Source organism: Malurus melanocephalus, unplaced genomic scaffold, assembly GCF_030028575.1.
Source record: "Malurus melanocephalus ecotype Western Australia unplaced genomic scaffold, MMel_1.1 scaffold_29, whole genome shotgun sequence".
Taxonomy (NCBI): domain Eukaryota; kingdom Metazoa; phylum Chordata; class Aves; order Passeriformes; family Maluridae; genus Malurus; species Malurus melanocephalus.
This window is the reverse complement of record NW_026623261.1, coordinates 78,175-102,187: the sequence shown is the minus strand read 5'-3', so window position 1 is coordinate 102,187 and position 24,013 is coordinate 78,175. Positions and strand designations below refer to the sequence as shown.

Sequence of the window (24,013 nt, the reverse complement as noted above, 5' to 3'; positions counted from 1 at the left end):
ATTTTATTGCCTAGACAAACAGTTCTGTGAAATTTTTCAACCACTGTCTGGTCTAGCCTTATTTTAATTTTTCTGAATAATTTTTATAATCAATAAGCAATCATCTTGCTTTTTATCCTCTTTTCTAAACAACTTATGTATCTGTTGGAACAAAACGGGATTCGGCAAAGATTGCAGTGGTTTTCGACTGTTATTCATTTGCCTTTCTGACCTCATGAGAGATCATTCTTTCATGTGTTACGATGGCTTCCTTCCTTTAATGGCCTTTGTGGAATCTTGTAAAAGTCTGTTTGCTAGTCTAAATGTGTTGAACTTAATGCTTCCCAACGTCTCCAGAGAATTTTAGTATTGATAAGGGATAACTTGTGAGGCATCTGCAAAAAAAAAAACACAGACCCGAAAGAGCCACTATTTTTATCTTTAAGATGAATATCTAGATATGTTTTGATCAGGACCCATTAAAAAAAAAAAAAAAAAAAAGATAATGTAGTTAGTACATTGATACCGCACCTACTTAAGTAGAACAGTGGCAGTGAAAAACTTGAGTACATAAGAGTTTGTGGGAAAGAAAATCCTGCTGATTTGCTGCTTTTATCTTTTACCATTTTTTTCTAGAACTATTTCTGTTGACAATACATGCTAAAGTTATCATCACTAATTCTCTAGTGATTTGAGCAGCATGCTTGATTACCTGTTCATTGTACACCACTTTAAATAATTGGATTAATTTCTGTGTTATTTGCCTTTCATTGTTTAATCACCTGTCAACACTAAACAAACTTTCTGTTGGGTTCCATGCACTAAAAGCTTCATGGAGTATATTCCATGCTTAAAAACCTAAGTGTAAAATTGAAAGATGACCATACCCATTTCACAGGGGAGAATCTGATACTCTTTTTTCTCTTCACACAGCAGTAGTGCTTTGACCACCAGAAATTGAACCCAAGTTGCTAAAACCACTTCATAATTAAAAAGCCAATCTTTTCTACCAGTTTCTTCCATGTAATTGCTGGAATTTTGTTATTTTTTAACAAATAGAAATGAATGCTAATATGTTTCTTGCCAGTGACACAAAGGAGGAAAAGATTGATGTAGATGGCAGTTGAAGGGAGTACAATTTTTCTGCTTGCACTTGAGCTACACAAAATAGAGATAATGTGTTTGTGACACAGAGGCATTTTATCCTGTCTTTGCACTGGAGCAAATGTTTGCGAAGAGCATTTGGCAATAAAGAAAGAAGAATTCTTTGTGATTTTAGCAGCAGATCATATTTTTGGAAGTATTTGTTGGGGAATGCCCATAAAATTCAGGATGGGATTAATAACAACAAACTTTAAAATTTATTGGGAAATTGAATTGCAGATCCACAAAACTAGTACACCCTTTTTAAAAGATTGGTTTCATGTCATTATTGTCATGAAAAACAAGGGAAAATTCTCTAAAAAAAGTAGCTGTGTTATCTAGAGGTCTCTTGCTTTTTTCCTGGGCACTTATGATTGAAAGATGAATTTCTAAGATGTGAATCTAAAAAATGTGACCAGATATATTAGCATCATAAGCATACACATTTTTACATTTTTATTTCATATTCAAAAGGCCTAGCTAAAAGTTTCATGACAGTGCTTTTGTCTTCTGTATTCCTGTTGTTACGCTTCTGTTGTGTATATATATATCAATATGTAACTGCTAGAAATCAATATGAATAATATTGCTTCCTCCATTCCATCAGGTTTGAACGTCAAATGTTCTTTTAAAGCAAAGCCTTAGTTTTGGCTTTACGAAGGAGTTTTGTAGAATCATAGGATACCTTGAGTTGGAAGGTCCATTGAGCCCAATGCCTTGCTCCTTGGAAATAAAATTATTCCAAAAAAATTCAAATATGTAGTTGTTAATTGTAATTTTTAACTTGTTAAAACCCCAGGGCTGAGGAATTAATCAATACCAAAGGTGAAGTGCTGACTGTAATGTGCATCTTTTGCTCTCTGCCTGTCACTGAGGCTGTGGGGAGTTTAGTGTGGAGCATTTCTCTGTGACGTGCTGGCACCTTGGCATGGGCACTTTAGTGAAACACCCAATACTTGTTTTGTTGCCTGCGTTTGTACTGATTATAGGCAAGACTCTTTTGGTAGCTTTGCCCTAAGCTGCTCTGTACATAAAAGAGGTGACCTAAGGGTGAAGTTATGTTCCAATAAGTGCTTTTCTTAAGTACACTTTATTTATGTGTCTTACATTTAAAGTTGGTGTTAAAACTTAGAACAATGGTATGATTTGTGATAGGCATAGAACAGGTARTATTTTTATAGCTGTGTGAATCTGGAGGCTTTTTCATTGCTCTCTTTTAGCTCTTTTTTGAAGGATCTCTTCTCCTGATGCCGTGTACTACAATTCTTTGCATGTAAGATCATTCTGTCCTTTGTATAAGGTTCACTTTTGAGGGCTTAAAATACTTAGCTCCAAACCAAATGCCAGACTCTTTGTTAACACTAAATGATTACTGGCTTCTACACTATTAACTTTGTACAGCCTAAAAAGAGAATAATGAGGCTGTCAGTCAACATAGGAAGTTCCACAGCTATTAATTCATCTACTGTGCTAATGCTTATACAGATTTTTACCATGTGGCMCCTTCACAGAAGGCAGAAAATATCACTGAATGCAGTGAATAAAAAGACAAGAACAACTATATAAATGTGATGAAAATGAGCTTTAATCTATACAGAAGGAACAAGCTACATGATCAATAAAATCTCAAGTATTGATTGACTACAAATTGGACGGGGTAGTAACAAATTGGCTCTCTTGCTCAGGCAGTATATTTACACACCATTTYAAAGTGAGCGTGAGAGTCACTGGCTCACAATGTCAAAGGACAGCTGTACCATGACCAGCCAAGCTTGGTAATTAAATGGCACACAGGTTAATTGCAGAGGCAAGCATGAGACTGCTGTTAAAGGACTGAAAGGAATCAGTTGAAGAGTGGTGTCCAGTCTTTGTGGAGGACAAAAAGAAAYGCCATTATAAAGGGAGCTTTATCAGAGTACAGTAATGACCAATTCAGTTTTTATTAAAGCCTTATTTTAAAGTTATAATAGTATAATAGGGTTAGAAGCTGAATGAATTGCAAGAGTGAGTTTTGGACTGGTTAAAATTGTCATAAAATGAATCTAAAAGTGATCCCAAGCGTCCATACATCAGCCATTTTTTGGCTGGTTGGTTGGTTTAGGTTGGGTTTTTTTTTTTTTTTAACCTGTAGCCATGGCAAATTATGCTTTTGAAGATGCAAAATGGATTGATTTAATGCAAGGAGTACTAATGTATATGTTCAACACACTGTAGCAGTTTGTCTCCATGGATCAATTTTAGTATGGCTCAAAGGTTTTGATCAGTACTTAGTGGGGAGGAGTGTAACCCACCTTAATGAATGTTCTTCATATGGTTTATAATCTTTATAGCTTACTGCAACATATAACTTGGCTCAGCAGAGCACTCAGACGTGCTTAAATGCTGTGCTGAATGAGAATTATAATACATCACTCAGCATGTGCACCTGGAAAAATAACAACAGYACTACCATAAAAGATATGATGTCGTATATATGATTCTCTTCTCAAGGAAAGAGAAGCATGGCAAATGCTATTCATGTTGCTGGATGAATTACCCAGCTGCTCTAATGACAAAGGTGTCTATGAGGTCCTAAGCAGAACMGTAATACAGTGTAATACAAGTGCTGCTTTACTTTCTGTGAAGAAAAGCTTTTCCATGGAGATGAAAGCAGAAAAGAAGAAAGRGTTTTCATAGGTGCTTTGTGTACAATGTTGCAATGGCCAGTTGGATAGGAAAACAAGGTTGGTTTGTGAAAAATAAAATTTTATGATGCTTTGTATGTTGCTTTACTTTCTCCTTTGGCGTCCTGCTGTTGTTCATGATATAACCAGAAGGTAGCAAATTGAATTTTAGAAGAATGGGGAGAAACCCATCAGTATAATGGCTTTATTCTGATGTCTCAATTCTGGATACACATCTGAAGTTGTTCTTTATTACTTCCATAACTGTTGAAATTGAAGGCTTCTGCTTTAATGTTGTAACAGTTGTTATGTTCATTTGTGAYTATTCTGCTAAATTCACCTTGGTTTTGCCTCTGTTGCTTTTGTTTATGATTTTATCTTATTTTGTTTGCAGGACTGTTTCCTGCAGTGCTGAACCTGGCTACTAATGCTCTCATCACAACCAATGCTACCTGTGGAGAAAAGGGGCAGGAAATGTACTGCAAACTCGTCGAGCATGTACCTGGACAGCCTGTAAAGAACCCTCAGTGTCGCATTTGTGATCAAAGGAGCAAGATTCCACATCGTATGTGTACCATTTTAATTTTGTTCCTTTAAAAGATTTTTTTTCCAAAGGGTGGAGATACTCAGGAAACAAAACATTTGTTCACCAGCCCAATTTCTGTGAAATGTGTGTCTCTTTTAAAATCATGTTAACCGTCTCTTGCAAAGGTATTTAGGAATTTAAATCTGATATGGATACTCCTCCCACTGAACTTTCTGATTCAGGTACTGAAAAGCAGAGCACCTTAATTCAGATTAAAAAAAATGTATCTACAGTTGTTGTTGAATTATTTTGATATACACCGACCATGAATAAAAACCAGATGACTGAATTTTACCTACATACCTACATGTGGAATTTGAACATTTGGCCAATCTAAGCAACATCTGAAATTCCAGTAAATTCAGTTTCACCGAGACAGAAAAACAGAATAAAGTAATGGAGCGCTGCTTGGTTCTTGGTTTAATGCTTAATTTTTCATACTAAAATTGATCTTTGTTAACACTGCTTTGTTAAAGACTACCTGGAAACAAAATCAGTTTTCAAGTAAGAATTTGTTATCGTGTACTTCAGACATGTCTATTTCTGGCAGTTGGGAAAATCAGAACTGAGAAAATTTCTTAGTCAGGTCATACAAGTTTAATTTCATCTAACGTTGCAGTGAAAGACATGAACAGCTTTAACATGATTCGCTTTTCATGGCATAGATGGTAGAGAGTGTAGGGATACTTAAGACAGCTTTTAATGGAATAGATAAAATGTTGGAAAAAGCACAGACACAGAAGCATGAAGACATTTTTATTTTCCAAGTGTGTCCCTGTAAAACTTAGCTCAGATACATTTATACCTCATGACATTTAAGCATGTGCTTAAAACCACAGGATAAAAAAAAAAAAAAGGATGACATTTAATCTGTCTGCTAGTTCTAGACAGGATGAGTATCTGTGGCTGTAGCTTCCCAGACAGAAGCTTGTTTGGATTTCCTTAGAAACTTCCTCCTATGGTCACACTTTCTAGTGTGGCTCACTAATTTCATCACTCAAAACAAAGTGTTTTTCTGATAGCTAATCTTCATCTCCTTGCAGAAATTTACGTTATGTATTTCCTAAGTTCAGCTAATACAAGGAATTATTCCCTTTTTCTTAACAAAAGTATTTTACTTGATTAATGGAGTGTTGATGGCAATGCTCTATCTAGTTTCTGAACTAAGCTGTCTTTTCTTTTGTTATCCTCATAGAGTTCTAGAAGATAAAACCTAACTGTGTGCATTGCAGATCTCTGAATTCTCTCTAGGGGCTTTAATATGTATTAAAATTCACCTGAGCTCTTACTAGCACTACAGAGAGATCCAGGTTTGCTTCAGAAAAGCATATATTCCTGTTCACATCTTTTACTTTGATATTTCCCCTTTAAATTGGTGAAACAACACTGACAGTTGGATTACAAACCTCATATGCTTTCTTTTCCTGCTAAATTGCTCATAATCTTATCTTTATGAAGGTAGTTGTAATATGCCCAGTATATACTACTAATTTATCTGAAGACAGTTATAACCAATTTTTTTTCCAGATTGTTTTCCAAGTCTCAATGACTTCTTTAACTGCAGGAAATGCCACCTTCTGAGGGAAGGTCATATGATTCTTTAGCAGTAGTCACATCCAATTACATGATAGCAGTGTGTTTCACTCAGAGAAGAATTCAGTTTTTGGAAGCATTCCGACCGTGCAATAGACTTTCCTGTTTTACAGATGGGAATTTAGAGTCACATGCACGTTACACCAATTTTTTTCCTTTATGAAGTTTGATTATTTAAAAAATCAAGCCAGAGATGCTGCTTTGTCTATGATATCAGACAATGTACACTAGTAAATGTGCATACACACAAATATATATATATACAAAATAATACATACACACTATATATATATATATATACACACAAATAATATATACATACAAAAACCCATCTGAATGATTTATAGCTATCTTTCCTCTTGTTCCTACTCTCTTCTAAACTTGAATCTGCCCAGCTTCATAATATCTCATCTTTTGTTGACAATCATATCTCATTTTAAGACCTTCAAATGTTCATTTGGTGAAGGGAAGTGCCTTGTTTAAACAGAGATGGCTTGTTAATAGGAGAACCATGTAATATAACCAGACTTTAAATGATCCTGCCRGAATGTGTGAGTCTGGAGTGCCTCCCCTTAATTACTGTAGTAGGAAATGAACACAAATTCCCTGGTTAATCACATGTGAGTCTGAATTAAAGTGCACAGTTTGATGGGCTCACTCTCTTAAGTTCTCCCTCTTGCCATCCATCAGGGAGATTGGTCCTTGAACTGCATTTGCAGCCCAGTCCTTTTTACAAATATTGTATTTTCCCCCCTTACCTTTTAAATAATCAAAACATGCCAGCAATTAATCAATTTTCAAATTAATTATGATTAAACTTTCATAATGGTGATTACAGTTAATTGTTGATTCATCTCCCAATCCTCCTTCTGGTGGTTTACCTTTATATCAATTTAATCTGAAGAGACTTAGATCAAAATTTCCAATTAGACAGCTTCTGTCACAATCACCGAGGAGCCTTGAATTTGATTTACAGCTGATTTTTGCTACCATTCATTTAAAGCCAAGATTTGAGAAAATGATCAGAGCTGTGKTATCTGACAGCATGTAAAGTCTAGGGTGCTTTTTGCTTTTCTCTTCAATATRAAGATAAAGCTACTAGTAGCTTTATCAGCTRTAGTACCAGAATTCTAACTTGCAAATGTTGCTGCCCACTAATGCCATTTAATAATCTAATATTTAAATGCAATTTTTGGCATTTTCAATATTTAAGGTTTATGCCTTCACTCACTCCCACAAAGCTTTTTAATTGTGTCTTTAAATATGTTCAGGCATTCTGCTTCCCCTAAATGAGCTAGGACTCCTGTCCTCTACATGTGGTTGATGTGGCAAAAAAAAAACCAGAAATACAAAGACTGTCAATCTGGCTGGTTGATTTAAGTAATAATTAAAATAATAAGTAAATTATTCAGTTCATAAATTAATTGTTTGCAATTCTGGGCCTAGCTAATAGTGAATCATATTCCAGTTTTAAACCAAGAAAACCTTTAGAAAGTTATCCTTAATAAGAGGGGTAAGGTTTCCTTCTAATTCTTGTTCTTGCTAGCAGAACTTGCATCGAAGAAACTTACTATATTTGAATTTCCTTTGGGTTATTTTCTTCATAATGTACAGGTTTGCTCTAGACAATTAGGGACTTCAAAATATAGATCCTTGTACCTTTTCAAATTGTGGGGKTTTTATTCTGCATTTCATACAGGAGAAAACCACAAATTGACCACAAAAATAGCCTGGAAATGTTGAGTCTAAATAACATTGAAGTATTAAGTAAGCAAACTTCRATAATTTGAAGATCTTGAAATTCAGGAAAAATTCAATTCTGTTAATAAATTYGTATTGCTCTTATTTAGGATTCATATGGGACACTGCAGCAGAGTAAATATAGACATGAAAAATAATGCATCTTGGACTTTGATATGGATCATAACCAAACAAACCTTCTTTATATGCATGTATATGAGTCAGAAAATTTTCCAGTTGAGGAATTCTGYAATGATTTCTGAATCATTTCCTCTGTAATGATTTGTGAATTATTTCCTGAATTATTTCCATATGTGCTTAGAAATGCCAGTACCAGTATTATTTCAATCTCTGCTTTCCTTGTACACCATATCTCAGGTTTTTGATTCATTGTTTCTGTTGCAACATTTGATGACCTTGCAGTACTTGAAGCTATGGAAGAGTACAGGAAGTGTTCACTTCCTGTGATTTAGATGCCTACATTTYCCATAGCATCAGGACAGCTTTCTGCATTTAGATGCAACTAACATAAGAGTATTTGAGTAATAATATGCATGACTGGTGCCCCAAGAACACAAGAAAAGTTAATTAATTCTTTTTTTTTTTTTAAGTCCTGCCTCATTAGTTCTGTAATTGTCCTATAATCTAGAGTTCAGATCTAAAAATAATGAAATCTTCTAATAGTTTTGAATTTTGTTTATATATTTCTGCTGTTCTAACAGAAAGACACCCGATAACAAATGCAATTGATGGCAAGAACACTTGGTGGCAAAGCCCTAGCATCCAGAATGGAATTGAGTATCATTATGTGACCATTACATTGGACCTCCAACAGGTAGGCTTCTATTTGTTAGTTTCTGAAAAGGCTTTCTTTCTTGCATGATAGATCAYCTGGATTATCTTATTTTTTGCTCTRTGTTGCTTTCAAATATGAAGATGTGATCAGTTTCTCCTATAATTTTCTCTAGTTTGTATGGATATGACTGACCCATTTATTGTAACATAATACGCCAAATAAAAAATAGGTATTTCATATATATTTTTATGAAGTCATGCATAAAATTATTTCAACCATTATATTTTCACTGTTTTTTTCACAGTATCTCCTGGTTTGGTTCTTTAAAGACAAATGTAAAAAAAAAATTCAGGGAAAAAAATAGTATGAATAAAAGTTTATGTTCAGAATGCTATTCTTGTTTCAGTAACATCATGCTATGCATTTAAATGCACAAAAAATATTAAAAAGGCTTRAATACAATAAAAATGGTTCAGGCAACAGGTGCACATGATGGGTTACGTTGAGGGACAGCCTGGGGAAAGAGAGGAGTTTTCCTGATGAGATCCTTRAATTGACTTTTGTTAATAGAGTCTTCTTGGCAGAGGTAACAGGATGCAGTCATTTGATGCTTATGAAAATACTGSCTATGTTCTAGGTATGTAAGCAAGAGGATTTAAGGGAAGACGCAAAATTATTTTATTTTTACCCTGGCTTGATAAATACTGAATTATTACCTGCTACTAAATTTATTTATTGTGTTATTAAAGTTTGAAATTTTGGTATTCAGTTAAGTAGGTAACAACCCCCCYGCTAAAATCTTCTCTAATTTATGGTTGGCCCATATTTGTTTGCAACTTGAAGCAAAGAAAATATAGAATAATTTAGTTTAGAAAAGACCTTTAAGATGGAGTCTACCCATTAGCCCAGTACTAAACCAYGTCCCCCAGTGCCATCTACACATCTTTTAGTTCTTTCTAGGCAGGGTTGCTCCACCCTTTCCTGKGCAAACTGTCCCAATACTTGAGAACCCTTTCTGTGAAGGATTTTTTTCATAACGCTGAATCTAAACCTCCACTGAGGCTTGTCCTGCTGCTTGTTCCTTAGGAGAAGAGACAGACCCCACCTTGCTACAGCCTCCTTTGAGGCAGTTGTAGAGCTTGACAAGGTCCCCTTTTTTGCCAGATGGYTTTCCAGCCGCTCTTCCCAAGGCTGTTGTACATGGGGTTGTTGTGGCCCCAGGACAGGACCTGGCACTTGGCCTTGTTGACTCACACAATTGGTCTTAGCCTGTTCAGATCCCTCTGCAGAGCTTTCCTACACTCCAGCAGATCAACACTCCCACTCAACTTGGTGTCATCTGTGAAATGACCAAGGGACCACTCAATCCCCTGCTCCAGATCATGAGTGTTGGTGTTAAACAGGCCTCGCCCCAATGCTGAGCCCTGGGGAACACCATTCATGACCAATAACCAGATAAATGTAATTCCATTCACCACCATTTTCGGGGCTCAACCATCTACACAGTTCTTTACCCAGCAGAGTTCACATCTTCAAGCCAGGAGCAGCCAATTTCTCCAGGAGAATGCTGTGGGAAACAGTGTCATGATCTGTTTTGCAGGTGTTAAGAAAAGAGGTATAGGGTCCTTTCTTTGGCTCACTGGAGAGAGATTCCCCTTCCTCTGTGATTTTTTTTTTTTTAAGTCAGCTTTCTATTTCAGTTTCTTATTATTGGTTTATCAGTTTCACTTGAAAACTGTCAGTCCTTATCTCCCTTCTTTCTCATTTAACCATACTTAAGGAGGACAGTAGCTRTTTATCAGCTATAGAGGCTTGAACAAAGTACATTTGTCAGGAAATAAAAAAAAGAAAAGGAAATGAAAGGCAGAGCATTGAKACTTGTTGTGTACTCATACATACAATTTTGAGATCAAACTTAGTTTTAACTTAGTCCAGAGCTCAGAATTCAGTGAAGTTTAACAAAGTGTAATTCTTGTGTTTCTAAGTTGGTGTACTTTATTTCTTTAAAAAAAACCAAAAACCTATGGACCAAATGATGTGACAGTAAAAATTATTGTTAGTACCTTTCATGTGTGAGACTGAAGTATTTGGAGGGCAGTAATTTTATATCTGGAAGAGCCTTTGAATCCTGGAAGTATTATTAGCATTCTGGCTTTGGAGCCCTCATTGTTAGTGACAGAAACAATCCTACATCTGTGTCTTTGGCCTTATATATGCAAAAGTATTCAATGTGCATTTCTCTTTCAAACAGGAGAGCTAAAACTTTTTGCAGAAGTTTGGGAGTAGGGTCCTGTGCGTTAAAGAGATTGGGTTTTTTTTTAAATGTCTTTTCAATTTTCAAGGTTATTAACTGGTTTGCTTTTACAGCAAGGAATTGTGCCTCTTGTTTTTTGTGAGCTGTTAATCTGTGAGTAGCTCTCGGGATTAGAACTAAATTTCCATCCTTATTTTTCATCGTCCTAGTGATTTTACTTGAGTAGTTGTTTAGGTCAGATGTGCCAAACTAGGTCTTTACAAGTCCTGTTTTTCCCTCTGCGATTTCATTATCTAGATTATCATAAGAAATAAGCAAATTTGTGAATGTCTGAAAGTTACAAGTTTTCTCATGTACTAAAAGCTAGCAACTAAAGGGTCAGTGAGGATACTGGAGAAGTAAAATGGGTTGTTCTAATGTATTTAAAAAGCTTCTTCACGTGCCAGCTGACAGCAGTCTGAGAATGCTGCACTGTGTGTGGTGTGGACTTGTGGGTTTTTTGTTACTATTTTTTTAAAATGAGACGAGGCTCAAGTCTGACCCTGTTTCTTTCCCATGTTCTATTACTAATTGTTCAAAGGAAACTTGGCAGTCTTTCTGCAACTCTAAAGCTGATACCTTCTCTTAAGCCYATTCATTTGTTCCTGGCTGGAATAGATGCAATGTTGAGGTTTCTGTGGATGTCAGAGAGGTGGGATAAGACCCTGTGTCACTAATGCTATCTGGCACAGCCTTTATGATCTGAGTAACCCATGTAGCTCAGAATGCATGCGATTTTACCCTCCACACTACATGAACAGAGCAAGAATTGTTCCCCAAAATGTAGTAAAAGATCTGCTGCAATTTGCATGGCTTTTAGACTGTGCAGTAAGAAATAAGAGTTGTTGGGGTTTTGAGAAGTATTGGGAGTTTTTGTTTGCTTATCCAGGAATTTCATAGTCAGAGCATTATAGATTAAGAAACTAACCGGTAGAATACAAAATTTCTCTTTCAGCTACTATTTTGTGTTGAAGACACTAGGAATGGTGAAGGTCACCAGATATCTTTGCGACCTCACTTAAAAGAAATTCCATTCTTTACCTTTGGCTTTTAGGAGATTCAGTAATTGCTATGTTTATGTTGATGAATTCTTGCTTTAAGTACAAAAATGCTTAACTTCCTTTTGTGAGATAGAAATAACAAATGACAAATCCACAAGTAATGGACTGAAAATTGCAGGAATGCATTAGTTTTTATGTTATTACTAGTAATTATGATAGTACATGGAATGCTTTTAGCAATCCTAGTTTCATGAAAAAATCAGGAAAATAATTACAATTTCCTCATCTATATAATGCTTGGCCTTTTGGGGCAACTTTATTGTGCAGGGGAGCCACATAAAAATGATGTATACTATTTACCAATAGCTAATGAACTAGAAGAAGTAAAATATACTTAATGTTAGAACAAGCCAAAATATTATCAGTTCTGTTGGGAAAAATGGAGTATTTTTTCTTGTTTTCTCTCAACAGTTGAGGTTTCCCTTAATACTTATAAAGAGCTTTTATCTATAATGGAGGCTAGGTTTTTAATTCATAGAAGTATGCTTGAAATTTGTACCCCATCTATTATGAAAATATGAGTTGAAAACTGGAACTSTTTGATTCTGAACATCTTTGATAATTTGCTCTTAACCCTTCACTTTTCCCCACTTTTTAGCCATTATAACAATTCTCATCTATATCACCAGAAAATTGTGGAACGCCATTCATACCTCTAAATGTGAAATTATTTTTTACAGCCATCATTTTTCATCCAGCAAGTGCATAGGAGGTCAAAAAYACAGATTTATTTGTGAGTTTCCTYGCACGAATTTAAATGGAGGTTAGAATGACAGGTTGAGCTACCTTGGTAGATCTGAGTCTGGGAGTGGGAGGTTTCACAGATGTGCTAGGTACCAAGAGAAGCTGTCTGCTGTTCTGCAGCTCTTAGTTGTGCTGGCTGGGGAGGGTCTGTCTACTTTGCCTTAAGAGAGTTGGGCAGTTCAAGTGCAACAGAGGTAGTTCAGGTAGTGAGTGAAACATTTAGTAGGACCAAAAATAGGCCTTCTCTTCAAGTATTTCAGAGAAGGGAGTTGGCAAAACAGAAATTCTTAGACTTCAAGGGAGAACATATTCCCTGTACTCATGCTATTCCCAAATCCTCGGTTGGTTTAGTTTCACAGTGGTGTGGAAGATTAGTAGAGTATCTTTAAAGAAAATTGGCAAATTCGCAGGAAARCCAGTTGGCAGTTTGAGGTGAAATGGTCAGCCCATCTGTTTCTGATTTCTACACACATCAGGACTCTTTTATTAACAAATTCCCAGCTGCTCTAGGGAACAAGGACATTGGCAATATCCTTGGTACTGCTGAGATACTTGTGCCAGGAGCATATTTATGTGCATTTAGACTTTTTTTGCTATGCACTTCATATTATTAAATGATGCTGGAATAYTCTGTGCAAACTGTAGATGTGTAGAACTGAGGTGGACCCAGAGTTAATGTTCCTGCAGAAATTTCTGGATTTAATAACTATGTCTTAATTGCCTGAGACTGTGGAGGATCAGTTCAGTGCCCARGTAATTATTTCCAGGCGTACATATCTGAAGAAAAAGAAAATAATTGAYGCTCCTCAGAGTTTTGTAAACTGCAAGAGCAAGAATAAGAGCAAAAATAATTTCACATTAAGCTATGTAGCTATTTCTCTCTAAAAAACTTACACTTCATCAATTTGAGCTCTGATAGCATCCAKCTCTTTTACCTTATCTTTTCATCCCATCCGCTACCCTTCTCCTGTAGGAGTCTAAAAAATTGTGTTCTGACTCTACGTTGAAATCATTGCACTTACAGTTCTCTTGAAGTATATTTCAATACTTTCTGGAATGTGTATGTTTATACTCATAGACTTTACTGTTTGAATGGTRCATATTATAATTTGAAAAGTCACATTTCTTAAACTATATAGAGAACTGAATAGCTGAAAGTGGGAGAGGAATGCTTGACTCAGAGGCATGTAGAAAACCATCTACAAAAGGCAGCAGCAATATTCTGCTGATGCTAAATTTATTATTTTGTAATTCTGTGTTGTCCAAATATAACTTGAGTGGAGGATTCTCATGTGATTTTGAATGATTTCTTAATTAGTTGATTCACTTTAATACCCATGAGCAGAAATAAACATGTGCCCGTGTGCACAGTCACAAGCATACATCATGTGTCCTTAATAAAGATAATGCTAGAAAAAAGAAAGAATTTCAAAAYTGAGTGATTGCTCTTGCTTTCTCTACACAGGACTGTACAACTGTCTTTGTGGCTAAAGACAGACATGAGAACTAAGAAACTGTCAGGAAATGAGAGAGGTTTAAGTTGGGACTCAAAAAGAATCAGATAGTACTAAGGGTAGTGCGTTWAAAACTTATTATGGTACTGTGTAGGGAGACCCTAAAAGGGACAGAAGAAAACTTCTGTCAATGAAGGGAAATAGGACCTGTATGTGCACTGTTGGCCCCAAATTGTAAAAAAATATTATTAGGGGGGAAGTCTCCCATGCAAAGTACATATTTACTCTTTGCTTTTATAGGTAGGACAGCTACAAACACCAGAAATAGCATATAATAAACTTCTGAAAGTAATATTTCACAGCTGAGTTACGGATACCATATGTGAAATATGATCTGCGATTCATTACTTTGTTATTATGCTTTATAATTTTTGCTTTTTAAAAACTTTTATTTTAAGACTTGAATGCTCTGTTGCTATGCTGCTATCCTGAGGACTTACACATAATGGGAAATGTGATCTGTAAATTGAATATTTGGGTAAAATTTGAAACCATTTGAGGAAAAAAAATCTGAATATTGATAATTCCATTTTGCCTGCTTTTGTGACGAGTGTGTCACAATGCAAGAGAGAGGGGACAGATGTGGGAGAGGAATTGTGTTCATTTGGGATTGAGGACCCAGCTCACTTGTCGGGAGATTTACTTCAGACTGGCTCTATTGGGGACTGAATATCCCTTACCAGATAAAATGAGTCGGGTATGTTCTAAGCATGTTCCCCTGGCTTAAATCTTATCTGAARGAAATCCTGTTTGTGAGCTACTAAATACAGGAAAAAAAGCATGCAATATTAGGAGAGTCAAATGTGTCTGAASAGAGTCCACATTTTATGTTAAGCCTATGAGACGGTGCAAACATCAAAATGGTGGTATTGCCCCCCATRCCTTAAAGCAATATTGCTTACTTAGGTTGGGGGAGAAGGGAAGTTTGAGAGAGGAATACACTCTGATGAAGAGACCTTGTCTGTGGGATCTTGCTATTGATTTGCTCCTTAGCCTTGACGGTATGACTGCAGTGTTGAGAGCTGTTTGAAGGAGACATTTCCAGCTGTCAGGTCCCTCCATAAGCAGCATTAGCCAGATCTCTTGAGGGAGCACAGATCTCTTGCAGAAAGGTTCATCACTGTTTAAGAGCAGCAGAGTTCAAATGTTTGTTAGCCAAGGGTGACTTGTGCCATGTGGGGCAAATACTGTCTTGCAGAAGTGTGTGCAAGTCATTGCTCAGATGTGTGGGCAGACTGAGACAGGCTGTTTGTKATATGTTCGGTTTGCAGAATGTCTGTTTTTAATGGTAGATTATATGAAGAGTTAAATTCCCACTTCCATCACCACTTTTGGCCTCCTTCCCTCTGCCTTCCAGTGTTTGAGGAGCTTACAAGAAGATTGCTATAGGAAGCACTGGTCTGTAGTACTTCTGTAGTCTCAGAAGTAAAGCTGCCATTTCTGACCAGTTATTTCTTTGTGTTTCTGGTAAATGGGATACTGCTTACGTTTTCACCATCCCTTCCAAAGGCAGTCTGAAAACATCCTGTTACAGGAACAGAGTCATGCAGCAATTTGGTGGCAGAGACTCATGAATTMAGTGTGCATTTCTAGCTAATTAATATTCTTTCTTAAAGAAGAAATAACGAGGCGCTTAAGCCTTGACCATTTCAAAGTTTTTGCATGATTTCTGGATTCTGGAACAATCTCCCTGTTGTCTTGTTCCAAAAAACTAGTGGAATCCATTGTTTGGGTGTTTGTACAGTTGAACCCCACAATGAGGTCCAGTTCAACGAATCCTTTAGGGGTTGACTGAAGGTAATCTTACAGTCGTAATGAAATATGGGGTAAATTGGATGATAAGGTATTTCACAATATTGCTTCTTTTAATACATAAGTGTAGTTCTTTATTTTAACTTACAACAGGTCACCAGACAGTGGCTAAGGAATCAGAAYGTGTGGAGCAATAAAGCCATATTAAAATAGCCTTTACACATTAGGTGAATAGTCATACAGGGATATGCATATAACTAGGAGAATTTTGATTTTAATGTTATGTTTTGTCTTCTCTGGAATATCAAATACATTTTCCATCAGTAAAAAAAAATGCAGCTAGTTTTTTGTTGAATAATTTCTGACATCAAGTATCAGACCATTTAAAGGAATGAAGAGGAAGTTAATGATACTGTTCRGTCTTGGTATATAAGAACCAGTTTATTAAAATTAAGTACCATTTGGTCTTCGTGTATGAAGTTTGCATATATGTGCAAACATTTTGTATAGGTGTTCAATTAATATTTTCCTTGTCCCTGTTACCAATAATTGTGGGCTTGAAATGCTTTCAGAACTGCATTTGTGTAGGTAAGGCTTAAAGCTTCTCTTCATCCCCAAACCAGAAAGTAGTTTAGCAGAAATCAAGTTTAGCCCAAACTTGGACTTTTCTTCAACAAAAGACAGTCAGTTTTGTCCATCTTCAAAAATGTTTGTGTAAAGAGGAAAGAAGTGAGTAAACTCAAAGTCTTTTGAGACTATAATGCTGGAATTTGCTGATCACAGCTGTTGCACCCCCTTCCCCTCACTGGTTAAAAGGAGAYGTTTCCATACTTCTTGTTCTGGCACTACCACTTGCATTGCCATGCAGGAAAACAGATGTACCTTGATACTCAAAACTATGTCTTGTCTTGTTTACTGGGTTTCAGTTTCTGCCAGATCAATTTTCTGATTTGGCTTGCAGTATGAARTTTCAATGCCAGCTTGGGGGTGGGGGCAGGAATGCACTTCTGGAGGCAGTGGGGAAACAGTTCCACCCTCCAGAGTAGCTGGCGCTCTGTGCTGGCTTCAGCCGATTGTAGAACCTCAAAGTGTACAATGCTGATCTGTGAGCTCCAGTGCGTGTCTGCAACACAGAACTGCCATCCACAGTATTTGTTTTTACTATTTCTTGCACATGAATCATTCTGTTTTGAAGTTATGTAAACATTTGAGAATTCAGAAAACAAATTATCTCAAAATAAAATAAATCCTAAGTCCAGTTTTCTGGCTTAGTTACACCTAAGTCATTAAGAGCTGTTCAAGTGACAGCCCAAAAGAGATGCAACTAAAAACATGCAAATGACTGTGGAATCAATTTAAAAAAGAAGAAGGAATGAGATATTCTGTTTTATTAAAGTTCACAGCCAACTTTTATAGAGGTATGTTAATCATAATAATTATTTTTTAAATTTCTTTTTTTTGTTACCTTTATAGACTTGAATCTGACCATTTTAGCGATTCTCTTAAGTTCTTTAGTTTTACAGTTCGTGCATTATGAACTAAATAGATATCTGTACGATGAAGAAAGTGTAATTTATCTTTCTGATATGATTTTAAATTATCATTTACTCTTTAATTATTGTACATTATTAATTAGTATTTAATTTTTTAGTTTTTCTTTTTAAAGCAAAACTATTGGGCTTGAAGTCAGTTTATAACGAAAGCATTTAAAAAACTCACAAAGAAAAACAAGAAAATAAACTGCACATAAATATACCAGTAAACATTTACAGCAAACATACCTAGAAAACGTAATTATTTGTCATCATGAAAACAAACAGGACCATAGTCATTATTTTGACATTACTGTAAACATTTTAAAGATCTACTTGTTTTATATATATTAGCAAATTTACTTTATATTATGTAGCTTTCCACCTGGATTTCCATTTCTGGGAAGGGGAGAATATATGCACACTAGTAAGTAACAGATGTTACCCAGGGCTCCCTTCTTGTCTCAGAATAAAGTKTTCCCTATTGATATCACTCAGACAAAAGCCTAAGGAAAATCAAATTATCTTTTTCCTCAGTTAAGGGTCAAGAGTGCACATCTATGCCAGCCACAACTCCAGAAGAGCCTGCTGCATTAAGCTTCTAGGTGTTCTAACAAACAAATATTAGTGAGAATGCTCAAGCTGACCTTCCCACAGCATTAAAGAAAAGATTTCATCAGTGGTTCTAAATGACATGGATTGAGGAGTCTCCAATGCCTTCTGAAATGCTAAGAAGCCATTATTGTACTGAAAGATGGGTTGTAATACTAGGTTGAGAGGTTGTATTAACAAGAAATATATACAGGATTATTTTGCCCAATTTTTTAATGCTCCTTGCTAAATCAGACCATAAATTGATTTTTTTTTTTGTGGTTAGTCAGAAAGATCTCTAAGTGAGCAAATCCTTTCAGCTTCAGTTCATAATATTCACTAACAAAGATTTTAAATAGTGTTGAGAATTTATGCATTTTCTTTCTGAGGTTACTTGTCTCACGTTTTCCCTGGATGACTACAATGCATATACATACCACTTTTCTAATTTTGCCTTTAAGCAAGAGAGCTATTCACCTTTGAATCCAGTGAGGCAATCTGACATGTGTATGAGGTTGTCTTACGATTTTTTACTATTAGCAGTTTTGGTTCTAGAGAAATTTGCAGAGCTGGGAGAATGGTGGTGTGACAAGTAAGGGGATCATAGGATTCTCAGTCTTGAGCAAATTTTGTTATTGTTGTTGAAGAAATATATTGTCTTTAAATAGTTTATGATGAATAAGAAGCTTATTTGAAAAAAACAAGTTTTGTAGCTGATGGTGGCTGTCAAATAGTGTTTGTGTTGTGATAGGCACATGAAAATGTAGACTTGGTATTGAGAGCTGGTGAGAGGACACTGCATGGAAACTTCACTGAAGGAAATAAGAACGCTTCAGTCTGAGTACTTTCAGTGTTTCTGGAATTAGGCTGAGCATCAGTTCTTGGATCAAGAAAATTTTAAAAAAGGATTTTTTTTGTGTGTGTTTTAGGCACAACCTTTAGGAACAACTTTTTCTGTCCTCCCCTCTTGTCTAGGTTTTAAGAAGAAGGTTTTGAATATCGGTATTTTCATCAATTTTTCTTTCCTCAAAATATTTTTTCTCCATGGAAAGAAGTGATTMGCTTTAGGAAATAAAGAGAAAAATTGCTTTCTGCTATTATTTGAAAGTACTGTGAAAAGAGATTATTAATTTCAGCTCTCAATTCTGGTATACATCAGGCTAGTGATGAGCAGCAAAAATTGTCAATAGAAAGCAGCTATTCTTTTTGAGGCCTTCTCAAACAGCTGAACAGTTGGTAATGGAGAAAACCAACAGAGAAAATTACAAAGAATAAAGTTGACATTGACAGAAACTTCACAAGTTCTGGCTCCTTCCATTTGGCTTAATGTGTCTCATATTCAACAGCTGGACAACATGAGTACTTYGCAGTTTGAAATTGTATAGAGTGCACCCTTTTGACAGACTTTGCTTTCTTTTTCTTTCTTTTTTTTTAATGATGTCTTTTAATATGAGCAAAAGTTGAGAAGTATTAGTAAATAATGTATTTTTTATTATGGAGAAGGAAGCGTTCTTGAAGGAACTTGCACCTCTCCAGCAGTTGCATACAGGGAAGGGAGAAAGCTGAGCTTGTTCTAAGTTCAGGTATTTTATAATATTTTTAAAAGGCATTTTCTACAGGCCTTAACTGTATGAGACTGAGCATTGTACAAAAGTGAAATTTTGTCTTATTAAAAAAGATGAATTTCTAACTGAAATGGCTTGGTTTGGAGACACCCACCTTAGAGCTTCTCAAGGTTTGCTATGATAAATCTTTTTCCCATGAAGTGCTGTGGACATCTTAATTTGCATGACATTTGTAGCTGCAGCTTTCTGTAGTTACAATTTTTCTGGGCAGAGGATACCCTGCTAGAATTGCTTGCCAACTGGGGGTAAAAAAAAAAAATTCTGTGTTGGAATCAAGTGTGTGTTTCTTTCAGCCCAAATTCCCCATCTGGTAGCAGCATTTCAGTTGGAAGCAGCTCAGATGAACAGGAGTAGCATTGTCATTAAAGGCAAACTGCAGCATGGTAGGGAGRTGTTTAGCTCTCTAAGCTGATATTAGTGCAATCCTGCTAAGCGTATTTTTTTTTCTGCCCRTGCCAACATTTTTCAATTACAGAATTTCTAACTGTGAGCAGAATATTTGAAACCATGGCCACCGTCTCTCAGGACAGTGATAGAAAAAATACATGCTCAATGGCCATTTGAGGAATCTGGAAGGCCATTCCATTTCTTAATAAGAAAATTTTTGTCTGAGTTGGATGTGAGACTAAAATGAGGTTAGTTGTTCTTAAATAGCCAACTGTATAAAAATTCTTGCATCAAAATGGTTGTCTCTGTTTCATACATAGTAAACCCAAACAATAATCCGTAACAGTGTGAATTGAAATATTACTGACCTCATAGATTGACCAATGAGAACACAAGGAGCTGTTTCTCAAAACRACACAACCTCTGCTTCAATTCATGTGTAGTTGGATTTGGTCTGTTTCATGTCTTAAACCTTTCAGAGAGGCTAATCCAAAATGAAGGACAATGCAAATAGGGTATTTAAGATTCATGATGCCCTCCATATATAACCGTTGTTTTCATATGTGATTATCAAGATAGAAGTTAATGATCGAGGAACACTTTTGCATTGAGAATCTGTTTATAACTGTGACTTCTGATTGTTGGTCACCTGAGATATGAGAAGTTCAGGCTCCTRTGCCTGTCTTTACATTCAAACTGTAGCAAGGCAGAGCTCATACTCCTGAGAGAATAAACACACACACATAGCTGCACAGAGCAACATAAATAAATCACAGTGCCCTGTCAACATGCACATGAACACCGGCACAGCATAGCCTGCTTCACCCTCTTCTTCCTCTCCAGCTGATCAGGATTAAAGTCTGCTAGGTGTGTGTACATCTATGGATGCATCCATGGCATGCAATGCTTCAGTAGCTAGCCCTAGTCTTTTCAAGATGTGGAGATTTGCAGCCCCACTACAGTTGCTGGTATTTAGACGTCTTCGACTTGCTGACTAGTTGAGCTTGAAGTTGGTTCTTACTCAAACATACCCACTAAAAAGAGAGAGCATGCCTAAATGGAAGATATATAGAAACAGAGTTTAATGAGAAAATCGGACATATTTCAGCRATTGAGGTCTGAGCCTGACCAGCTAGTTAGTTGCAAGCAACAGGTTTCTTTAATCTCTTGTCTCCTCTGTCTTACACTTGTTCCTTCCTGATGCAACTGGATCCCTCCCTTTTTCTACCACTGTTCCCTCCCCTAAATTTGTTCAATCATCTTAACACATCCCATAATCAATTCTGCACAGACTTTCCCCTGCTTTTCTTAATGAGGGGGACCTTCCTGCACCCCTTTTAACCTTAGGGTGTTCTGAGACAGCCTTGACTCATCTGGATTTTGCACTGGGACAAGGGGTGTCTGCAATGCTTTTTCTACCCCTACCAGCACTTTTAAATGACTGGTTAAATAAATCTGTGTCATGGTTAAGGATGCCAGCCTGTAAGGGAGCAAGTCCTTGCCCAAGTTCTGCGCTCTTCTTGATGAAAGAATACCAAGTGAATTACTCAGCCACTGAATTGCAGTAGCATAATATAACTATGGTAAGTAAGTAGATACAGAGTTTACACCAGATTGTTGATGGGAGCTTCCATTAGAGCTAATAAATTTTGCTGTTGAGAAAATGAAATGGAAATACTTCTGTAGAATTGTGTGGTAACGCATTTTTTCTCTGATGATATTCTGATTTACATGAGCRCTTTCTAACCGAAGGATTTATTTTTTAAATAGAAGCGCAAGTGGGAGCCGGACACAATGAGATTTCCTGCTTCAGTAGCTAACCCTATGTAGATTAACGATTCACTTCAGCTCTTTCTGAATAATATTGGTATAGCAAATTATCCTGTACAGTAGGATGCACTTTTCTATGTCTTATGAGGCATTCACAAGAAGGTAGARTGCTATAACTTATGGAAGTGTCCTACAAAATGTGCTTCATAGTTCTCACTGCTGAGACAATTACCAGTGAAAATGAGACCCAAGACTCATTTTGTTTCTCGTCTTGAGGATTATGTTGCCTGTAATTTGGGAAAGGTTTAAAGGACTATTTAGACTATTTCCCTCCCACTCCCATAATTATACTGCTATGGTCACATGAGTAGAACAAGTAGAAAAAAGCACCAGCTGTGCTTTGGCAGCTGTGTTAATTGTCTTTTGCATGCTACCAGGGAGCTTGGTACTGCTCCATTTGCACATTTATATAAGCAAACTTTGGTCTCTAGGTTACATTCTATTGGACTTGTGGAAATCCAGATGTGCTCTAAGATTGTGCAGTTCCTCTGTCCCTTGACATGTCGGTTTATTGATACTATCTGAAAAGCAATCCAGGCATGTTCCATTGATTACCCCTGGAGAGTAGCTGTACTGTTGCAGTGTGTACTGGGAAAGCTGGCTTCAGAATACTGAATAATTTCACTTTTTTGATGGTGGAAACAAATGCAGCAAAACTCAGTGATACATTAGACTTARGTAGTTTTCTCATGCCAATAAATGCTTGCAGGTTTTGTATTTGCCAAACAACTCCACAATAAGAGTTACTCTTACACGTGGAGAAGGACAGTTTTCCAGCTGATTGGAAAGTCAGTGTTACTTCCAATACTTTGATTTGCTTTGAGMATAATCATACAGCTGCCATTAATTTTAGTCTGTTTGTTGTCATTGCCAWCTTGCTGAGAAAGCACAGTAAAACATGGAATGCAGCATGTGTGCTCTCTGCCTCRTAGCACTGTGGTGAGCTGGTCCTGCCTGGTGTAGCTGACTGAGCTGGGGCAACTGTGTTCTGGATTCATGCTAAAGCTGTRCATGTCCAGCTGTCTCCAAAGGAAGGGTATTTCTAAAGAAGCATGGATTAGCATCCTTTACTGTCTYCAGCCTAGCCTTGGAAAGATCAGGAATAATATCAACCAGGCCATGTTTTTGATGTATGCGCTTGTTCATTTTCCTTTGTCTGTAGCTAGCATTAACAATCTACCAATATTTAAAAATACTGATCCTTAGTTCCAACTCTATCCAGCAAATAATTTTGTTTTATACAATACAGTCTTGCAATGCTGCTTGTTGGAGTAGAGACTTGGAAGAGAGAAGAAAATGCTTCTTAGGTCAGTGGGTTGCAGATAGCTCGGTGCTGTTGCAGAAGGARCTCKTAGAAGCTGAGACAGTAGTAGTCTKGATCAGGYTGAAAACTGTAGCTGAATAGTAGYTCAAACCAGCTCTTTATGTGTATTCTTTTATTTACAATAAGAAGCTTTTTTTCTTGTCTGATTTAGGTTAAGTGAAATGATATCCACTCCACTGTGATGTGCAATATGCTGTTTATTCGCCACTGGTGGGGTGTTTTTTTTTTGTTTTTCAGTTTAATTTACAGAGCATGCTAAAAATAATAAAATCCAAAGGTATATAATAAATTGCAGTCAAGCGGTGCACTATCTGAAGGCAAGAAACAAGACTGCAAACAAATCCTCAGAAAAAGGTGCAGGAAATGTTTTGGGAAGAGGGCTTCAATTTGAAAAGTCACTGTAAAAAGTTTCACTCTCCYRCACAGCCTAGTGTTTCAAAGCAAATAAAAAGAAAGACTTCCTGTTGATTACACCTCTTGGCCCTGCAGAGCCAATGCATCCAAGATGTTTGCAGAGCTAAATGTTTTTTTGGCAGTATTTAACAATGAATCTTTCCTGAAGTTTTGCAAATTTTAGGACTTCCAAARAGCAAATTATGTATACACACACCTGTGATTGTGAAATTATTGTGAGATATGTCCTAAACCACAGATCTTTCACAGTAGAAGCCCTAGCAATGTGTTTAACCTCAGTCGTTATCCATTCAACATATAAGGATCAGTCTTATTATGAGAACTTGAGGCAAATTGCTTATGTAATTTTTTTTAAAGTTTTTAGAAGTACTCTGGGATGAAATTTCTGTTCTGTGTTTTTTTACWTTTCAAAGAKCTTAAGTGGGGGTTGGGGGGGACTGTTTTGA

At 36.4% G+C, this 24,013-nt stretch overlaps 1 protein-coding gene across 1 annotated transcript in view; it reads left to right on the top strand.

Moving 5' to 3' along the window:
• LOC130572122 (laminin subunit alpha-2-like) overlaps positions 1-24,013 on the top strand; it is a gene marked incomplete at its 3' end in the record, with an annotated part of 148,196 nt that overhangs the window by 78,982 nt on the left and 45,201 nt on the right. The window contains exons 3-4 of the mRNA XM_057363573.1: positions 4,180-4,350; positions 8,427-8,539. Of these exons, the coding sequence (XP_057219556.1) occupies positions 4,180-4,350; positions 8,427-8,539 (284 nt within the window). The remainder of the gene's footprint in view (positions 1-4,179; positions 4,351-8,426; positions 8,540-24,013) is intronic.